Here is a 22,463-nt window from a genome sequence, read left to right as displayed (position 1 = left end):
TACCTTCACCTCAAAACACAAACAAAAATGAACTGTCGCATATATGCAACATTTGGTCTATTTCAAGAAAACTATGATAGTTTTCACTATTGTCTTCGTTGTAGACCGGGTGTCGCAGATATGCGACATTTAAAGGTTAAAAAAAAACAAAAAAAAACGAATAAATTATTTACAAACACGATTGTAGCGTATTACGATGTAAATGATCACTGTTTTACAGGTTTTCGCCCGTGGTCTGTGTGTACTGTTATCGAAGTGACAGCCGGTCTATGTGTAAGATTCAAATGTATACCTTGGTCTGTGGCAATGACCGCGGCGTCGCATATATGCAACGCTCAGTAACGAACGTGTTTAAGTCTGCCATGAAGGGTTTAACATGCAAACGGTAAATTCAGTTCCAGTTTGGAATAGGATTCTGTGCCATTTTTTGAGTTTGTATGATGAAAAATTGACTATTTCCTGTATTTTAATTGTAACATTAACTAGGCAAAAAGATTTTGTATTGGTTAAGGGATAATTTTTAAAATTTACCATCACCACAAAATACTTGAGTTGAAAAATTCTTTATTGTTCTTTTCAAATACAACAGGTACATACAATACATATTTATACACTAAGGTTGTACATAAGTATTACATGTTATTGTATTTTTCAAATATAAACTAAAAACACAATACTCTTCACAACATAAATCTAACTAATTATTTTATTAAATAACGAACAATAAAGCCCTGAGGTTACAGAGCCTGTGCGGGAAACAAACATTTTTGGTAGTTGGAGCAACTCGTGGTTGGAAAGTCCAGCCCGTCACCATTTCCACAGTATTTTTATTACAAATTGAAAACAATATATAAAACTAGGCTTCAAACAATAGCTTTAACACAGCAACCTATCACAACAAAACTTTATCTACCTATCTATTTGAAAACTGACCCTATACTGTCAATCTTCGTGATTACAGTACTATTTTGGAGTGTCCTGAACTTACAGCTTATTTGGACATATCGAGCATCCCTGAATTGGATTGCTGTTACAAGGAAGGTAATAAAGTGAATTTTCAGTCAAATGTTAATTCCATAACTTAGTATGCAATAAATAAATTGGTCTAATTGTATCTAAATATAATAAGGCTGTTAATCTTAATCATGTCAAATTTGGACAGTTAAGTCAATTAAAGTATGTTCTTTCCAATTATGTAGTTATTTTTGGTCTCCGGAAAAAAAAACCCTTAAAAATAAGTGGCCTCTGAATAGTACCAAAGTAACTTTAAAACTACTCCCTATTCTAAATAAGAATACCACGGGAATTTAAATGTAGTTTTTTTGAATTCTTTCTGTAACTTTTAATTTTAAGCATACCACATGATTTCAATATAAAAGATAATTTGGTTTCATAAGCTCAACAAATGGGTAATGAAAAATTGAAAAATGATTAGAACACTATAGCTCAATATGTCTTATGTTGGGTTAAAGTTTTAAGTCATTGGTTATGAAATGTATTGCGGATACCACCTCTTGGCTAACCCACAACTAATTAATAATAGAGAAGGCCTGGAAATTAAACTCAAAACTCTTACGAAACAAGATTTATTCAAAAGTTAAAACAGATATGTAAGGAATAATGATTAACAAAAGTTAAGCCGCGTTCACACGAGGCCAGTTGGCAGGCAGGCTACTCGCCTCTGGTAACTAGACGCAAGTAACCTGCCTGCTCTACTGGCCTCGTGTAAATGCGGCTTTAGATTAGTCTTGAAAACGTTAATAATAAAATTGATGAAAACCCAATAAGGATGTCTACAGAACATCCTACACTACTGAATCTCACAAACAGACCCCAGATCAAATACACACCTAAAATAAACCTATGTGGTCAGCATTACAAGTTATTGTTTTACAACACTTCCAGCCTACTCTACAGTGATATCATACACTTCCTCTTTACCATATAAACCTCCTTCCTTCTATTTTATAAAAATATCTTGTACAGTATATTGAAAAGCTCGTATAAAATTAATTAGCCCTTTGATTCTTTTTGGTTTATTATCATCCCATAGTCTAAAAATGAATGTAAATAAGTCGTTATTCCAGCAATAAAGCTGCTGGAATATCTCTCGCATATGGAAAACTTGACTGAGTCCCCTTCTTCATGATGGATATAGCTGCTATTTGACAAGACACAGAGATTTTCCTTTCAAAGCTCATGTCCGTTCGATATGCAAGGAGATAAGCCAGCGATCCTACAAATACATCCCCAGCGCCCTGAAAAAAGTGATACACTGTTACATACAGACTGCAGTAGCTGTATGTATTTCTGGGGAAAACTCTAAGAAAGAATCATAAGAAGTTTCATAGTTTTTAGCTTCTGACTCACATTTATTCATACAAAGTAAAATGCTCAATTATCCCCAGTTATGATGTGGATTATTCATAGCCTGCTGGTTTTTAACTTATAAAATGGACTTATAAGTTTTAAAGAATTGGTTCTCGCCAAAACTAGGATTGATTAACACCAGGTATTAATTTTTTTTTAATTTAAGAATATTATTATTTACTCAGTGGCATAGCCAGGTTTGGACTGGCCTGAAAGAGAAATGGCTCGAGCGCCCACCCCCAAACATCGAACATCATCCTGCTTTACACGTATCGACGTATCCTAGCAAAATGGTTGTATTCTTCTGTGATCATGAAAGCTGTATGAACATCTACCACCACCATGCTCATCTCTTGCAGTTGCGGTCTACTGCAATCATGGAAAATTGTGAAATTTTTCTGTCACTGCAGAGACATATTGCCACGATTACCATCACAGGTGCATTACGAACATCTTCCGCAATAACGGGACCATAACAAACATTGTCCGCAATCATGGAGACATCATGATCATCTCCCTTCGCGATCTCAACCAAACCCTTTTGTCAAGGGGGTGGATTTTTACCTGTAATACCCTCCTTGGCTACGCCACTGAATCATATAAACTGTTATAGTCCTCGCCACTCTAACTTGAGGCAGTCTAAGGACGCACTAGATATACAGGGTGCGGCCTTGGGCTGCCGCAAGTTAGGGTGGCGAGGACTACAGAGACTTTATTCACACATTTTTAATCTTACTCAACATACCACTGTATCCACAGGATTCTTCACTGGTTTCCCCTTCTCATGTTTTATATGATTGTCACTCTGGGGGGAACTATAAATTACTCCCTTTTCTCCCAAAGTGATTATTACTGTTTTACATCCAAAAGTCAACAGTTTCTTCAGAGCAGCCTCACACTCTAATACTGTTGTTGTGGGCAACCCAGACATTATTTGCGCCTGTAAGATAATGACTAAAGGTAAAAAAAAATATAAACAAGATTTTTTCCTCCAGGAAAAATAGACTACCATGATTATAATAAAATTACTTCTGATCCTTCCTTGGAGATAATAATAAGTAACAAGAAATGATCGAGGTTTGCATTGTACCCTTACATAAAATTCAAAATTGTAAAAAATGCCAAAGGCATACAAAAATATTTGGTTGTCTAAGGTTGGAAATAATTGCACTGTAGCTAATATTAGAGACAAAAATTGAATAAAATGTTCCAACTTCAAGATACAATTTTTAACTTTCACTAATCTTTTCTTGTATACTTATGTCAATGCTTCTGTGTTTAACACTGTTCAATGATAATAAGTGTTTCTCAACATAATCTTGAAGTCGAAACTTCCTAAATATTAAAATATTCTGGTGGAAAAAATGTAGCAAACGTTTGATGATTACCTCAGTTTCATTTACACATAAGATGTCTGTGTATCTGTACAATTCATCATTCAATGTTTCAACAGCTGGGGCAGCATTTACAATCGTCAAACCTAAAAAAGTAAATTAATTCTTGTAACAGTATGGCAATTGACATAGATTTTTTTCAATTCCATTGAGACATCCTCAAACATGATAAAGAGATGTAGACAATTTTGAACAACTAACTCTGGTCTATCCAAGGAATCAAGCTTTGGCATCTTACTAATATTATAAATGTGAAAGTTTGTGTGTTTGTTTGTTTGAAGTTCAATCACGCATAAACCACTGGATGGATTGGGCTGAAATTTGGCATGATGATAGCTCACATTCCCGATTAACATATAAGCATATTCTTATCTCAAAAATTCTTTCGGGCTCCGCCCCAGTGGCTCTGTAGTTTCCCATGTTAACCTTATGAGTATCTATAATGTTAAAACGAAACAGTGTTTTTTTATTTCACGATTCTGAATCAACCACTCGACGGATTTTCATGATTTTTGTGTTGAAAGAAAGATAACTTTGAGAAATAGGGAATGTCGAAGCCATAATTTTAGTTTAGGGTCCCAGTTTTTTAGAAATTGAGTTTTAATTTTTTTAAAGTCTAGCAGCCGACGCTAAGATTCTAAACTAGCTTTTGGCATAAAATAATTTGCTTAACATAACAGCTGTAAACATTCAGCTTTTGTGTCACAAATTCAGCATTTGGATAAAAATGTAAAGACATACTTAGGGTTGACTTATTTATACTATGTATAATGCCAATCATTGATACGTTCAATTCTTCTGTAAGAATATGACAGATTAATAAAATATACATAGTAAAATACTAGGATGTTCAAATTATTTTTTAAAGCAATCTTTGTAATCTTTGATTTGTTTTAGAGCAATATAATTTGTTTTAACTAACAGCTGGTTAAATATAAACTATGGAACTATGAGGTTATTTTATTTACTCTTATTTTGACATTGATTATAGGCAATAAGTAAGATTAGTAGAGATAATATATTAGACCACAGTTTAAAATAGTTTAGACCAAAATTAATTAAACCACAATACAAATCGAGGCTTACACGAGTCTTAATAAAAAAGGATAAATGCAAATTATTTTACTGCTCCATTTTTCAAGGAAAGATTAGAAATATAACAATGTTTACATGTTTTAATTCTTCATGGTAGCTTTTTGTTTACAATTATGTTTGTCTGCTTTAACTTTGTTTGGATTAGGCCCGGGAATATTGATGTCATAAAAAGAAGATCAAGAATAATCAGGAATCACAATTTTAAATTAACACCACAACCTCAGCCGGGTTTTATACAAAGATAAACAGATGGATGACATAGATTGAAAACAGCGTCAACATTGACCTAGGATACTGCAATTAGACAAACCATCCTTTTATGAAATCGTGTTCAGTTGTGGTTACGTTTGGGGGTGCCTATATCAGCGCTCCCAAACGTGAAATATCACTTTTATTTTAACTATGAATATATTGTAGTTTAAATTAACTAATATGGGAAATTACGATGTACATTTATTCAATGAGGGTGGGTAATTATCAAGGATAGAACTGATAACGGTATGGATAGTAAACATTGACAATTACCGTACGTCATTAGCTTTACTAGCGTGTTTACTTTTTATATTCCTGCTACATGTGACCAGTTCTTTTTTTTCAAATGAATGTTATTTGAACCAAACAGCTGTTTCAAAACAAACTGTTATTGTTTTTACTTTTGTTTGTTTATACTTATTTATTTAGCAATTAATGCAGTGAAATTGATATAAAGGATAGGTGTGACGATTAGTTTTGATGCTAGGACACCAAAGTTAAATTATGTGTACTGTGAATTTTATTGGATATTATCGTTTTATTTTAGGTCGTTTCTATTCAGACCTACTGGAAATTGTGTATAGTAGTTGTATTTTTGGTGATAATAATTATGGAAGAGGCAGGTATGCTATGGAAGGTGGTATCGTTGACTAGGTCTATACACTTCTCAATTGACTATTTCTCTCTACCGTAGGCTACTTATAATCAGAGTGCGTCTGTGCGAATCGGCTGCAAATCTCACTTCAACTCTTTTCACATCGTAAAAATTGCAGAATTGCTGTTTTATTGTAAAATTATCGGATTTAAAATGCATATCGTATAGGCCTATGATGGAATAAAAACATATTTGGTCACACAACATTTGTTTACAAGATTATTTTTCACATTAAAACTGCAAGAAACTTGGCCTTTATTTGTGTAAACTAGCTGATGTGAATTGTACATGGTTTTAACTGACTATATACTGAATTCCCGTACGTAGGACGGGCTAACACCTCGTTCATATTTAAAGGGAATTAAATAATTTAGTCAGCTGTTTCAACTAAAAAAGTTGGTTCTATGATATACAAAAGCATTAAAAAGTTATAAGATTTATTAACAGGCTGCAGCAATATAATTTTTTTGAATTTGAACTAAGCAGCATGTAACCTCCCAAAGGGATTTACATGAATTTGTCAAGTCAGTCGGTTTGGGTCGAGGGTGTTGCCTAATTGTATTTGCCGTCATGTATTCAGATCACCTTGTAGTTACAGGGCGCCACCTCATTTGCCTTAGGGTAGGGGGGAGTTCCATTAACGAGGAAAGGGAATTCCTGGCGAGTTGGACGGTTTCCTGGCATTTAGGTGACCGTAAGGTGAGCCTGAGTACGTAAGACACGAATACGACAAAAAAAGAACAAGTTTTAAGTAGTGACCAAAATGAACACACCTTACAATTTAAATTACTAAAATGTACCCTAACCTCAAGATCTGGAGATAACTGTGAGCGTAAAAAAATCTAGAATTCAGTTAGGCCTACCTAGTTGAGTGGATACTGATCCATTTTATCAAGGGGAAATACATAACTTAACTAGCAAGGGAATCAATACAATACAAATACAAGTAACAAAATACAAATTTACCAGAGAATAATTAAAATATTGACAGTACAAAGGAATTGAAATGTTGTTCAAATTTAAAGAACTTGATTAATATCAGTACAAAAAGGCAGAAACAATTCCTTAACCAAGACAATTCTCAAGTATCGAGTGGATCAAAACATGGACAATAATAACAAGAAAAGACACTTCAATGAAACAAGAAACAATTTAATAAATTTACTACTCTCAAATACTAGAAAACATGAAACAAATTTACTAAGTTTTAAATCTCAAATATTGGAACATGAAACAAACGGTTTAAATATACACTGACAAGTTGACAAATTAGAATGTGGAATTTAAACAGGGTACTATATACATAGGCCTAACCAGGACCTGTCACATTCCTATGAGTAAATTAATTGATTAAATTTCAGACAATATTTTCATGTGATCTTGACCTGCCCCGCTGCCGACTCAGTCACACTCTTAACTCCTACCCATCGCTTGCTATTCGGCTTTTCAATACACTGCCGATAGGAGTTCGTGCTCTTGACAAAAAGAGATTCAAGCTGACGCTACGCCAGAGTTTGCTTAGTAGACCGCTTTACTCCTGGCAAGAAATCTTTGACGAGCCTCTGGTTTTTGTAAATAATACCGCCATACCCGCCATTGTTGCTTAGTTGTATATATATGTTTTGTGTTTAAATGTTTTTAATGTAAATAAGACGCAATCAATCCAACTTTGTTGGTCAAAGATGAAGCAACTAAGTATCAAGTATCAAGTAAGTATCATGAATTTAGGTGGCCACCTGAGATAAACACAATATAATACACAATGAAACAATGATACAAATAAATATAAATAATACGATGAATGTTTGCTTAACCTACGTTGCTTCTTCAGAATCTGAGCGCCCAACCTAACCTAACCTAACCTACCGCTCCCCAAAACGGCCAGGGTTCACTCAGTCCTCCTTTTTGTTGATAATGGGACGGTTCAAATTGAAAACGGAAAAGGTTTGCCTGCACACAGTAAGTTATAACTTAGGCCTAGAACTTATCGTTTTTCACATCCGGTCGGATCTAGGGCCCAGAGTCTCCATGGCGATAGGGTTGGATCGTCCAACGGGTTGGTAGGGTAGACTTCAGTGGCAAGTTACAGTGACACTGCAGTGGCGATGAGGTTGTCAATAGACCAGATCTTGGTAGTCCTACAATCGTCTCTGGACCGTCACTGCTCCCTGTACAACCCAAAGGGAATAGAATGTTGCAATGGTAAGATGTGTGGGTTTAGGTAGCACTTAATGTTTGTACTATAAGGTCAACCACAAGAGTTCTAATAGTTCATCTTAAAATGGTTTAACCCGATGCACTGCACTACCTAGGCCCAACTTCTGTGAACAGGCAATGGTTCAGTCACTCAAAAGGCAAAATTAGCCGGGAACCAAGGTTGGAGTGTCAATAAATGTATTGTTCATTCACTCCAAAGCGGAGATAGCAAAACAGTCTTGTAATTGCGCACTTCAATGGGGTGAGCAAGCTAGTAAGCATTTTGGTTAGGCTAGGTACTATCGACTGAATTTTTACATCATAAATCAAAGAAATAGTAGTTAATGAACATAAAATTGACTAGCGATAATTTATTTTACTATTTTTTTATTTTTTATTTAAGTTTCCCCAAAAGTTACGGTTCTAGGCCTAAGCCAAATTCCAGCCAACAAAATTCAAAGTTGATATAAAAACTTCCTTTAAATCAAACATTTCTGTGATCCACTATCTAAATAGCTATACCTGTAACCTATGGTTGTAATAAAATAACCTAAACTAATAAGGTCCAACCATGTGCTCAACTTGCCAGGATTCTGCAGGCAACCATATCCTAAAACATCTTAGTTTAACACAAAAATCAATTTTTAATTTGACAAAAATTCAACAAGAATACTATAAAAGGACATTTATTTATATAAAAAAGTTTGTTAGGCCTTAACCTCACTACTTCGTCTTTGTATCCAAAATATGAATGAATATGAATGAATGTGTAAATGCTCCAATGCTGCTACACAAAATCTGCCGCAACTTGCATTAAACAATAGATATTCCGTCTTATTTGAAGCGGCTCATAATGACTTATCCCAGAACCAATCAGGCTTACAGACTTCAGTAACCCAAAATAAATTACATAGCCCTAAGAAAAGTAAACTCAATCAGTTGAAATCCACCCCTGACAAAAACAAGAAGAAAGTTAACATTGAAGTACAAACAGCAACTGATAAAACCAAGGCTGATAACTGTCGCTTAAAAAACAAACAAAAAATTCACATATTTTCTGATAGCCATGGCAAGGATCTCAGCAACCTGTTAGGACCATTGTTACCTCAATCTTATGACACTTTCACCTGCGCTAACTCTGGTGCAACAGTTGACTATGTTTTAAATAACGTGAAAAACATGGCCCGTGACTTATCCACCAATGACACAGTGATTGTTATTGCAGGTGCGAACAATTTAAATGATGTCACCTACTCAAACAGAGAGTCAGCTAGGGAGATAGCAAAAAGTTTTAATGAATTTGTTGCTAAAAATAAACATACCAACATTGTTTATGTCACTCAACCACACAGACATGATCTTCCATGGAACAGCCTAATTAATCGGGAAATCTATAAGGTCAATATGGAGTTGAAACATTCAAACTTAAACTTGATTGACATTAGTGACTTTAAGAGACCTTTATTTACTGGGCATGGCCATCACTTGAACAAGTTTGGCAAACGTGTTCTATGTAGAAGAATAGCAGACCTAGTTCTTAAAGAAATTAGAACCACCAAGAAAACTCTGTCTACACTTTCTCCTCAAAATCTCACAATCAAAGTAGCTGAAATGGATGATGTCATCACTGAGTATTGCAACAGATCCGATGTCGCTTTTGCTCACTGCATCTCCGCTGATTTCCAATCTCCTAAACACATGAGTGAAGGAGTGGCTGTAGTTTTTGCAAAGAGATTTGGTAAACCCACGGTAACTGACTACTGCGATAGGAATTTAACACGTCAGAATTCTTCCAATGGTGTTGCTGTGTATGGACTGGTCACTAAACCAAAATATTTCTTAAATGCCAACAACCATCTAAACTACAGATAAACATATAACTCAGTTTTTAAACAATTGGCTGCTGATTTTAAAACAAACAAATTTAAGACATTGATCTGCTCACCGCTAGGCTGTGTACGTGATTGCATCAGTCCATCTCACTTTGTAGATAACTTATCCGATTTTATCAATGACACTGGTGCATCTGTAATTGTTGTGACAGCGGATGATACTTCAAGGCAAAGATTGAGACGGGGAATTCCACATACCACTTTTGTAAAAAAGCTGCATAATTTAATTAGTGCACAGTACCCTACACAACTTTCTCCAAATTACAATGCACTTCCAAGATCAGAGCCAACATCATCACCACCACCAACGGACACATTACCATCACCAACAGACATGACTTCACTACCTGAGATAAACAGCGAACCCACTCTGCAACATGTTCAGCCCAACCTCACACTGTTGGATGAAAATACCATTGACATCAGTAGCAGTTCCTTGACATCTGAATGCCATATACCTGCAGCGGCAGTGATCAGTGATGTGGGGGGGTCAAAGGCCAATGGGAGTGCGAGTGAGGTGTTAACACAGGAAGCATTTAATCTTTCTTATCTGAGTGATAGTAGTCCCTTCAGGGGTTGGTCACCTGCTTCATCTCCAGTTTATAACCATGTTAACTTAAGTGCAGTTTCTGTTGAAGGAACTGCAACCCAACCAAATTCTTCTTTTTTATAAATAACAATTACTGTCAATCTGACAAACTGTCAAAATTTCCAAACATAACGATTTTTCATCAAAATATTGCCTGCCTGCCTACTAGAATTGAATCTTTGGAAATAACTATTCAAGAACTAAATCCAGATATCATAATTTTATGTGAGCATAAAATGAAAAAAGAGGAGTTGGAAAGATTAAATTTTTCACAGCACAGGCTAAGTGCATTCTTTGCCAGAGATAAAATTAGGGGGGGCGGGGTTGCAATTCTTTCAAAGAAGCATGTTAAATGTAATTCTGTAAATATAGATGGTTTAAGTGGTATAATAACTGATAAGGAATTTGAACTTTGTGCAGTAGAATTTGTCTTTGATTCTTTTCGCTTTCTTCTGTTGGGTATATATCGCTCTCCCAGCACTAATGTAAAGTTATTTTGTAAAAAATTAGATGCAACATTACAGATTATGTGTAATAGGTTTAAGAAAATTGTTATAGTAGGCGATATAAATATTAATGTTTTAAAAAAGGATCATGACTATTGGCTGTTATCCGACACAATATCAGCTTATGGTATGGAATATCTTGTAGATTTCCCCACTAGAATAACTGAAACTTCCATTACTGCAATTGATAACATCATAATAAATTTTGATAAAAGTATTACAAAAGTTTCTGGTATTAACACTCAGTTATCAGATCATGATGGTCAATTATTCGAAATTTTTCACATTTCTGACAAAACTATGAAGAAACAAAAAAGCATAACAAAAAGTTGTAGACAGTTCACAGACAAAAATATTACTGCATTTTTAAACAAGCTTAATCATGAAAATTGGCTTGAGGTATACCAATCCCCAGTTGAGCACAAGTATGATGTGTTTATTGGAATATTTATATTATATTTTAATGAATGTTTTCCGGTTGTTAAACTAAGAATTAACTCTAATAATAGATTAAATTGGTATACTGATAGCTTAAAAAAAGAAAAAGATGAAATAATTCAGCTAAGTAATACTGGAAGATTATACAAAAATGAAAAGTTGTTAACTTTGGCAAAAACAAAAGGCAAAAATTATAGGAAGAAAATTAATGCCACAAAAAAAGAGTATTTCAATGAAAAAATAAAAAATTCACACAATGTAACTAAAACAACATGGAACTTAATAAACAATGAAGTTGGTAACAAAAATAACTTTTCAAATATTAATAAACTTTGTGTTGATGATAAAATTTATTCTGATACTAATAAGTTATGTAATCTGTTAAATGATCACTTCATAAATGCTGTTGATAGTGAAGTTTTACCAAATTTAAATAAAGTTGATGAAATTGGAAATTATCTGAAAGATTCAGGTGTCAATATCCCATTTTTCAAATGTAAACCTGTAGATGAAAAAGAAATTGACAAAATTATAGCCTCCTTTGATAATAAATACTCTACAGGCTATGACGAAATACCGATGCCAATAATTAAACATGCAAAAAAATATTTACTTAAGCCATTAGTGCACCTAATTAACTCCTCTTTTATCAGTGGCATATTTCCAAATAAATTAAAAATTTCAAAGATTAAACCCCTATTCAAAAAAGGAGATGAATTGAAGATGTCAAATTATCGACCTTTATCATTATTACCAGTTTTTTCTAAAATTTATGAAAAAGCAATGTACAATAGATTGATTACTCATTTCGAGGAAAATAACTTACTAGATGGCGAGCAGCACGGTTTTAGAAAAGGACGTTCTGCTGTAACAGCAGCTGTTGAATTTGTTGAATCAGTCATTAATACAGTTGAAACCAAAAATAAAGTAGTAGGTATATTTATTGATATTACAAAAGCTTTTGACAGTGTCAACCACTCACTATTGATAAAAAAATTGGCTGGATTCAAAATTCGTGACCCAGTTTTGTTATGGTTTAATAGCTATTTAAGTAATAGAAAACAATATGTTGAACTAACAAAAACAAATAAAAATCATTTAATTAAGGAAAAATCAGAAACAAAATTAATCAAACACGGTGTACCACAAGGCTCAATTCTAGGTCCACTGTTATTTTTAATATATATAAATGGTTTGCCAAAATTGGTGTCTGGAAACAAACAAAACAAGCTCTGCCTGTATGCAGATGATGCAAACTTAAATATTTGTGGTGGATCAGTCAAGGAACTAGAATCTTCTATTCAGGAAAACTTAATCGATCTTAATAATTACTTTTGTTATCATCAATTATTGCTTAACCCTACCAAAACTAGTCTTATTCAGTTTAGTACAAAACAACATAAAATTAATGACTTTGAATCAGTATCAGTTGGTCTAAATAACCATAAAATTAACAAAATTGAAAATACTAAGTTTCTTGGTTTAACAATTGATAGTAATTTGAGTTGGGATCACCACATTGAACAAGTGGCTAAAAAGGTTATATCTGGATTATTTGCTCTTTACAAGCTATCAAAAGTATGCAATCTAGAAACCTTAAAAACTGTTTACTATGCATACATACATTCAAATATCAATTTTGGAATCTGCGTGTATGGAGCAACAACTAAAAGTAATTTAGATCGTATTCTGATTTTACAAAAAAGGGCTTTAAGAATAATGCGTAATCTAAAATGGCGAGACACTGTCAAAGAGCATTTCAAAAATGTTGGCATCATGACTGTTTATAGTTTGTACATTTATGAAGTGATCATGTATTGTAAGCTTCACTTTGATGAATTGGGTTTACTAGGGGAAAGCCATTCTTACAATACTAGAAATAGGCTAAACATATCAATGCCTATTCATAAACTAGAATTTTACAAAAAGAAAACTACATATGCTGGAGGAAAATTTTATAATAATTTACCAGATAACATTAAAAAAGAAGTTAGTATTATTAAGTTTAAAAAATTGTTAAAGAATTATTTAATTTCAAGACCACTGTATTCATTGGAAGAATTTTAGTATGTTTAGTTTTTAATTTAGTCTTATGATTATGACAACATCTTTGACGCAATTCTATGTACTAATTTCATGTACAATAATGAAATAAAGAATGTTTGAATTGAATGATACGATTACGACATGTCAATTCCAAACTTGATAGTCAGCGACTAGTCTCTTTTTTTAAACTATTCTCGCTTATCTATTATAATTAATACGCTACATGAAAATTTGTCGGTTGAACTCCTCTGCCATTTCTTAACCGATTTTATCCATTGACGTCTCATTGGAAAGAGCGTGTTGCGTAGATTTGCAAACTGGCCTGGAAAAAGTCCCTTGGGCTCTGCCCCAGTGGCTTTGAAAGTTCCCATGTTATCCTTATGAAGAACATAATTGTTTACATTTTGATCAGCTGTATAATTTAATTGCTGTTATTTATTTTTCAATTCAATGAAACGCATTCAGTACATTTATTTACTATTTGAGTTTGTGTAAACATAACCCCCAAGACGGATCGTGTTAGTATGGTTGTATCTTAAATTTGTGTATTTATCGTTGTTTTGTGTCGCTATGACGGATCGTGTTAGCATGATTGTAACTTAAATTTGTGCGTTTATCTTTGTTTTGTGTAGCTATAATTCGTTTATTTGTTTTTTTTTTTCTTTTAAATGCCTCCGACGCGACGACAACGAAACATAGACAGGAGGCGTAATCGTGATAACGACCGCAGCTACAGAACAGTAGCGCGTAATAGGCTTAACTCATCACAGTCAGCACCTGACCCTGGACAATTTCAACTATTAGGTTACAAATGCGCCCTAACACTACCCCAAAACGACTTATCGTTCTCAATTGGCCCTCCATAAATGACCTGTGTTGCCTGTACAGCGAGGCATTTTGAGAAGGAGAAAACCGGCCGAAATGCTTTAGGTTCATCAATAACGAAGATAAACATGGTCTGAGTTACACACCGGTAATCTTTGAGTTGACTCATTTAAACTCATTGTAAATATGACTGTTATTTGTTTTGAAATAACTCCTGTGATAATTTGAATTGCTCAAATTCGAGCAACATGTACACTAGTAACACTTAATAAAGAATTTAACTATGTTTATCCCTCTGTAGGAACACCAAATAAATACATAATTTGAAAGGCTGAGTACCAGAAATTTACAAAACTATACTTTAGGCTGGGACAAACTTTTTCCTGACGTGTCCATTTTGGTTTTCTCGTGCCGAGCTTGTCGACAATTTCAATTATCAAAAATGAATTGAACCTAAACACAAACGTTGACATTACACAGAAGGACAAAATACAATAAAAGGACAAATAATTCAACAAACTTAAACTCAGACTCACCCCGATCACATAAATCCCAGGCTAGGGTTCGGGGAACGTTGAAAATCTTGGAGGACAAGAAACAGGAGAAGTGTCATGGCCGTAGTATCAGAGAAGAAGGACAAAAGGATTCACTTCCAAAGCCAAGGGAACAAGGGGGCCGGAGGGGAAACTGAGTCCAGTTGGTATAGATCCGGAGTCAACTCTTCTTTTATTTTGATTTTGGGTCTCAAACGGCAGGCAGCATAGCGCGCTTATGCAGCTTATAAACATAGCTGAGTTGATCAGTCTCAGCAACGTTGAGAGGGTTGAATAAAAGGAGATTCCACTTCGAAACGTTACAAGCAATAACAAATTGTGGTACGCAATGAGAACTGACAAAGTAGGATTGTATACAGTTATGTTTCTGTTTTTAATGTCATGAATAATTTGTGATTTTTTGTGAATTCGTAATAATTTTTTTTTTTTTATTGTTTAAGTGAAGTGGTAGAACTATGGCTATGGTAGATGTGTAATACCATTAGTATACCGTCAATATAAAGAAGCAAATTTTGTCCTCCCCCATTTCAAACGCAAAGCTTGAGTATAACTGCAATAAGCATTTTTAACTTATATACCAACCCCGTACGAAGGACGGGTACTCTGCTAGTCTATATATAAAGCCGAAAGTACCCATGAACTTTTGAGAAAACTACAAGTCACACCCTCATAAACCATATACGTGAAACCTTGCGCAAAACTATCCATTTTTTCATAAATTGCCCTTTAAGGTCAAATTGCTTTCCAAAGGGAACTTTCCATATACTTAATGTTAAAAATACCTCAGCTGTTCTTATTTGTATGTTATTCTTTCAATTTATTACCTTACAAGAGTATGTACAACAAAGAAAACGTCACAGGAATTACCAAAACTTAAAGGTCCATCTATTTTAACACTTTACAGCTCACTTTTACTGCCACTGTTAGCAACAACTGTTTGCGATATGACTCCTTGAATTATAAGTAACTAGCAGAGTACCCGTCCTTCGTACGGGATTGGCACATAAGTATAAAATGCTTATTGCAGTTATACTCAAGCTTTGCGTTTGCAATGAGGGAGGACACGATTTGATAAAATTTGCTTCTTTAAATTTACGGTATACTATAGTATTACACATCTACCATAGCCATAATATTCTAATTCTACCACTTCGCCTTAACAATAGAGAAAAATAAATTGTTTAAGATTCGCAAAATATCACAAATGATTCATGAAATTAAAAACATAAAAGTAACTGTAAACAATCCTATTTGACAGTTCTCATTGCATATCATAGATTTTTGTTGTTGCTTAGTTCAAATTAGCTGTTTCCATAAATGCAAAAAAAGTAATAGTGCTCCTGTTGGTAAATCTTATAACTTTTAATGCTTTTGCATACCACAGAACCAACTTGTTAAGTTGAAACAGCTGACTAAAAAACTTGTATTCCCTTAGAGTAATATGAATACTTATAAGGTTAACATGGGGAACCACAGAGCCACTGGGGCGGAGCCTGAAAGGATTTTTGAGATAAAAATATGCCTATATGTTAATCAGGAATGTTAGCTATAATCATAACAAATTTCAGCCCAATCCGTCCATTAGTTAATATGTGATTGAACTTCAAACAAACAAACACACAAACATTCACATTTATAATATTAGCATAGACTAACCAACACAAGTAGACTTCTCATCCCATTGTAAATTTTGAAGCACGTTTTTCGTGTCTAGTTCATGTACGTGACACATGGGCGCTAGTGTCGACGAAACTTAGTTTCTATTATTTTAGGGTTAATTTCTTGATTTGTGCTTTACTGTTTGGTTATATAACTAGGGGACAAGTTATTGTTTATGATTAGATCGTATTATTTGGTTAAACGAGGTTTTAAATGGCTGTAATAACGGGAAACAAATTGTAAACAAAACACGACCTCTACATAAACCGTACAGAACTAACAATAAAATTGTCTTCAGCTGTTCCATAAGGATGAGAAATCTACTAAGGGAGTATGTTTTATCTATGATATTAGTAAGATAAAAATCTGGTGTGATTATTTGTTTGTAATTCTGTATTCTGTTTTCTTTATTTCAGCTTAACTTTACCAATCAATAGTTTTATTTGGTTTTATTAATGCTTCAAGTGGGTTGAAGCCCGTGGGTAACAGCTAGTTGAATTAAACCTGAATTTAATCAGCTGAGACAGCACTAAGTACAAACGATGAAATACTAATGTTGAGAACATTTCCACAGTTTCCTATCAATTAACTACCGGTACTCTTCATTTAGGTTGAACCATTTTTTTTTTCAGGAAACCTTTAGTTTGGCGATACTTTTACATACTCACCTTTGGGATTTTTCTCCTTACATATCCTGAGGGCGTAAAGGGTGGTTTCCAAAGGTGTCTCAAATTGAAACACAACTACATTGGCTCTTGTCAAATATTCTGATGCTTCTTCAACTTTTTGTTTGGAGAGACAGTTATTAGCCCCAGCCACAATAATGATCTGATTTTCTCCTGCAAATAACAATAATTGTTGCATTGTAAGGGGTGTTTAAAATTTTTAAATTTAAAGACACCTCTCTTTACCAGCACGGTAGGAAATAGTTGCTAATGCTATAAAAAAAACAATGTTCACCAACAAATTCTTCTTCTATGATTCTAGGCCTACTTAACTGTTGATGGATTTAATAAAATATTTTAGGAGGGTACATTGTATTTTTAATGCCTTCACACAGTTTTTCAAATTTCTTTGTGTCCCTAAGCAAAGGGTGATTTCATTAGCATAAAGAGAGATAGGTGTCTGGACTGTTTAATAATAAGAATTTCTGTTTACACCAATTTATAGCAATATGTAAGGGGATCAAGAACAAATCCATGGATTTATTTTGATCAAATTAGGCAGATTTTTTATTTTATACTAAGCTACGGTACTAACATTTTACACAAAACATGTACTTTATTACCTTCCCTGTAGCAGCAAATCTAAGTATACTCGTTAAACCAAATGTTTCTTAAATAGGCGATGGATCTCACAAGCTTAAGGAAACAATTGAGGGAAAATCTAATCAGGCAAATAGAAATTTGTTTAGTCTGCAGGTTTTCTGCATTGGGGGTATTAAGGGTTTTGACTGACTTCATTATTGCACTTTAGTAAATGTACCGGACTGATGAAACTACCCAACTCATTTTAGAAGGCAACAAAGCTACACCTTTAATAATTTAAATAATTTTTTCACAAGCTACCTACATAGATACGTATATTGCCGTTTACTCAAATGACTCACCGTTATCTGCCACTGAGATCTGGGCAACTCCACTTTGGGTAGGCTCTTGTGAGATATGTTTGGTGTTGACTCCACTGTTTTCCAGGTATATTTTGTATTCAGAACCAAAAAAATCGGTGCCAAGCTAGATCAAACAAGATTACAATATTGTAGAAGTATAATTGGTTAGTTAGTAGCCTACCAAAGAGAAAACATTGAATTTCAGCCAAAAACTACTAATTCACTAGTCACTAGTTTACAATCAGAAAGTTTATGTTTTATACCATTTTCAAACTAATGATTAGGCTAAAAATATTGTCACTTTAAGTTTTTCATATTTTAAATATGCTTAGCTTTGTTCTAGGGATATGTTTCTCTAATTTATTTTATCAATGTAAATCGGGTGCAATTTATTCCTTAGAACATTCACCAATATAGTAAAAGTGTAAGTTAATAAAGGAAGTATTAAGACTTACACATGCAATGAGAGCAGTTTCTGCCCCTAGCCGAGTCGCTGCAACACACTGATTTGCGCCTTTTCCTCCCCAGTCCTGTTTAAAACTCGTCCCGTGGATGGTTTCACCATATTTCGGAAGTCTTCGTGCAAAACTGGAAAATTTATGTTCTTTCAAGAATTGTTTTTATGATAGGCCCTATTATATTTGACTTATGTTGTTAGGGTATGTTAGGTAAATGTTAAATTCACTTTTAGGTACACTCTGTGATCTTACTCACTTACCTAAGCTTACCTTCATAATCTTCATATCTTTGGGAATTGTTGGAAACAAAACAATATGGTGTAACAAACAACCCAATTACCTATAACCTGTACACTTTACCTTCCTAATCTAATCTTGTTTGAAAACACGTACCGGTACAGTTTCTTAACTGGGCTACGCTAATATTGATTGAAACTATCGAATTGAAAATATCGATTAATAATCGATGTTTTAAAATATATCTATTATAAAATTAAACTATCATAACCTAACCTAACCAACCAAACTTGCTGATGGTGAAAATATTGCATGAAGGTTTACTAATCGAAACGATAGTTTCAATTATATTAGCGCAGCCCAGTTAAGAAACTGTACCCCTTAATGCAGCCATGAATCCCCATAAAAACTGACCTACCTTCCCCACATGCCTGAATGAGATAATTGTTTCTTGATAACCTGTGATATATTATTGTATTAAATATAGATATAGGCCTAGATTTGATATTATGTATCGATATAGATTCAGTTCGATATATTGTTTCCTAAATATGTTTATTTCCAATAATGTAAACAAACGTGGAATTGGGTTACCGTACTTACTTACTGGTAATACTTGAAGTCTTTATCCTTGACCGACACTGTCGGATAGATTGTGTCAATACTCTTGCAAGTTAGTTAACAATGAACATATATTCGCATCCATACTCTTCAGAGTTGTCAATAAGTTAACATATTTACACTATCTACAGATATTATGATCTGTTATGACCCGTTTAGGCCTACAAATTATATTGATATTTTAAATGTAAACATCGAATTGAGTTAGTTATGATTGGTTTAGGTTTTGTTGAATAAATCATATTATTCAACCAAAAGCAGACTGACAATTTAAATTCACGTCCTTAAAGGTGAGAGATAGGCTATTCACAAAGGTGATTCTCAAGATTGGGTAATTGGGTAATTACACATTAATTAACTTAGGCACCCTTTTACCCATCACATTACCCTTTTCTCTCCTGATTAACCACGTTTTATCTCTCCCACCCAAAACCCCGAATTCCCACCGCCACCGGCCCCCTACTCAGTTGAGGTTATTAAATATATTTAATTATCAATAAAAAGAGGCCTTAGCGCCAAAAATTCTTTAAGTAAGTTGTATTATTGATGTTTAGAATATAGTTAAAAAGTGATTTTTAAACGTTTAAGCTGGGGTCTGGTTCATAAATAAGTAGGCCTACCTAATTATGTACTGTGATTTGGGATCAGGATCAGATTATTTGGATCCCATACAGAACATTACTATTACACACTATATATTTTATGGTACTTACTGGACTAGGTTATTGTTCTAAGAGTATATTTAAGGTAGGTACCGTAATTGTTACTAACTGTTGTTATTCATTCATTGTTACTTGTCATTTATTTTAAGAATATTCATTTATTGTTACCATATTGCACTCAATTTTTGTTACCTGTTACTTATTTAGAGTATTAACTTATTGAACGGCCTCCCAATATATTTACTCTTGAGTTGCTTTGTTTACTGTTAAGCATGCACAACAATGTACTTTTCACTGTATTGGTTATACCTAACGTGGCCATACGTCCCGCTTTCGGCGGGACAGTCCCGCTTTACAACAAGTTATCCCGCTGTCCCCACAATCGGCCGGGGGACGCCTAAATGTCCCGCTTTGGAGGTCAGGCGTTTGAAATATTATATATGGAATATGAAATTTCGCCTTTCCACACTAATGTTTGGTTCGTGTAAGAATACTTGTTAGGTCGACCGCTTAGAAAAGAACCTCCATGCCAATGCTAATGGCATTAGCGCGCAGGTTCTTTTCTAAGTGGTTGACCTATAGTAGTTTTAAGGAAAACTAAAGGAAACCAACCTATTAACCTATTTGGTTAACTGTACAATTAGCACGTCATCGTTCATCGATCCTCGATCGCGTGAACTCAACTATCTATACTATACTTGTCAAAGATCGGCAAGTACAATTTATTTCCGCGCGAGTGTTAAAGCGCTGTAGGCTACTACACGGCCTCAAAAGACGGGTTGTCACTGTTGTCAGTAAACTAAACTGTCAAGTTGTTTACAGTACCTTAACCTCTCTTTTAGCACAGAAAACATACTACTGCTTTTAGGTACCATTCAGTGTGAAGAAAGTTTGTATGAGATTTGATTATTGTACTGTTCAATTGTGCATTAGATAATGACCAAACAGAAATGCACATTTTTAATAGTGAGTTACAAGCGAAATATCCGTTTATTTAAACTTAAGTTTGAGATGAACAAAAGTGATGTGACCCGCCATTTGTAAATTCGCGTCATTCGCTCAGTTCCCGCTGTTTACGTGCACTTGGTGAAGCTATCCACTTTTGAGGAGATTTCTAAGTAAAGATAAGTTATGTTCCGTTCAATGAACTTACAAAAAGGTTAAATATAATAAAAACTCAATTAAAAACCAATTTATTTTTTACAAATTATTATGTCTAGATTGCATAAAAACGCTAGTTTACAGCTATTATTTTTCAAAATTTGTCCTGACCCCCCTTTCAGCTGAGGGGTATTCCATACCGGGCCCGGAATGGGGTGTCCCGCTTCGTACTCCAAAATGTATGGTCACGTTAGTTATACCTAGCCGTTTAGTGAATAAATAAATAAATAGGCCTAAATAGCATCACTCCCATTTCCTTGTCCAAGTCTATATGAAAGCCGTATATGAAAGTCTATATGAACCGTGATGTCTTGCATCGTTTCCTTGGCCTAGAGCAATAGCTTAAGTGTCCTACCTTATTCCGAATTTTGTCCAAGGAAAGTTTAAAAATGCAGAATAGGCTATAGGCCTAAGTATTTAAACTTAAGTTACCTATTTAAAAAAAGAGAATTTCAAATAGAGTTCCTCTTTTGCCATTGGCAAAGCCTATGTCTAGTTAAAACTCAAACAAAACCAGCGATCACTACTATCCGGTATTATCCTAACCTAAAACTAACTAAAGACCTGAATCTCAAATCTGATTTGTTAAATGATTAATTAATAATTAATTGTTCTATAACTTATTAATTAATTGTTTACCATGTCAGGTCAATCATGCAAGATCCCACAACAGCTATTCTGACCATCACGGAAATATAGCTACGGTAAATTAATTAATAAAGCGTTGAAAGTTAAGTTTAACTTAGTTGAGGTTAAAATAAAAATAATGAAATAACGACTAAACGACTTCCAGTTCCACTCTTCCACTTCTCCACTTCTGCTTGATGTTCTTCTGTTGTTATCACTTATCTCAGTCACTTGACTCACTTGAGTCGCTTCCACGTCGCTACAGAGTACAGACAGGGGAACGGAACAATCTTCGGTAGGGTGTCGGAGTATGTTTTTATCTATGGTCATACCTTGAAATGGCATAGCTTAAGGTCGATTCACACATATCAGTTTTTGAGTTTTTTTGGAACGGAACGTCTGTCACTTAAACAACCCCACTTGCGACGTTGCCAATTCTACCAGGCCACAGCCTGTAGTTAAAGGTGACCGTGGTAGCTGCTAGCTGCTAGTGCATACGCCAAATTTGAGGTACAGTTGTCGCAGCTAGTCTGGGCGCGGACCCTTGTGTTTGTGTACTAACCGTAAACCGTCCTCCACGCCAAAGCCATGAAGACAGCAGTGAGGCGCTGAACAAC

At 34.4% G+C, this 22,463-nt stretch overlaps 1 protein-coding gene across 1 annotated transcript; it reads right to left on the bottom strand.

The window, feature by feature from the left end:
• Window positions 1-1,572: 1,572 nt before the first annotated feature.
• On the bottom strand, window positions 1,573-22,040 carry LOC128985708 (ribokinase-like). The gene is made up of 7 exons (XM_054405506.1): window positions 21,859-22,040; window positions 18,536-18,668; window positions 18,081-18,204; window positions 17,140-17,310; window positions 3,759-3,850; window positions 3,116-3,310; window positions 1,573-2,258 (listed from the first exon to the last, which is right to left on the bottom strand). The coding sequence occupies exons 1-7, from the start codon at window positions 21,903-21,905 to the stop codon at window positions 2,079-2,081; spliced, it is 942 nt and encodes a 313-aa protein (XP_054261481.1). The 5' UTR covers window positions 21,906-22,040; the 3' UTR covers window positions 1,573-2,078.
• Between the last annotated feature and the right edge of the window lie 423 nt (window positions 22,041-22,463).

Source organism: Macrosteles quadrilineatus, unplaced genomic scaffold, assembly GCF_028750875.1.
Source record: "Macrosteles quadrilineatus isolate MER2022 unplaced genomic scaffold, UCM_ALF_1.0 Scaffold_2__2_contigs__length_208266976, whole genome shotgun sequence".
Taxonomy (NCBI): Eukaryota; Metazoa; Arthropoda; class Insecta; order Hemiptera; family Cicadellidae; genus Macrosteles; species Macrosteles quadrilineatus.
The sequence above is the reverse complement of the archived record's forward strand: the minus strand, read 5'-3'. Positions and strand labels throughout refer to the sequence as shown.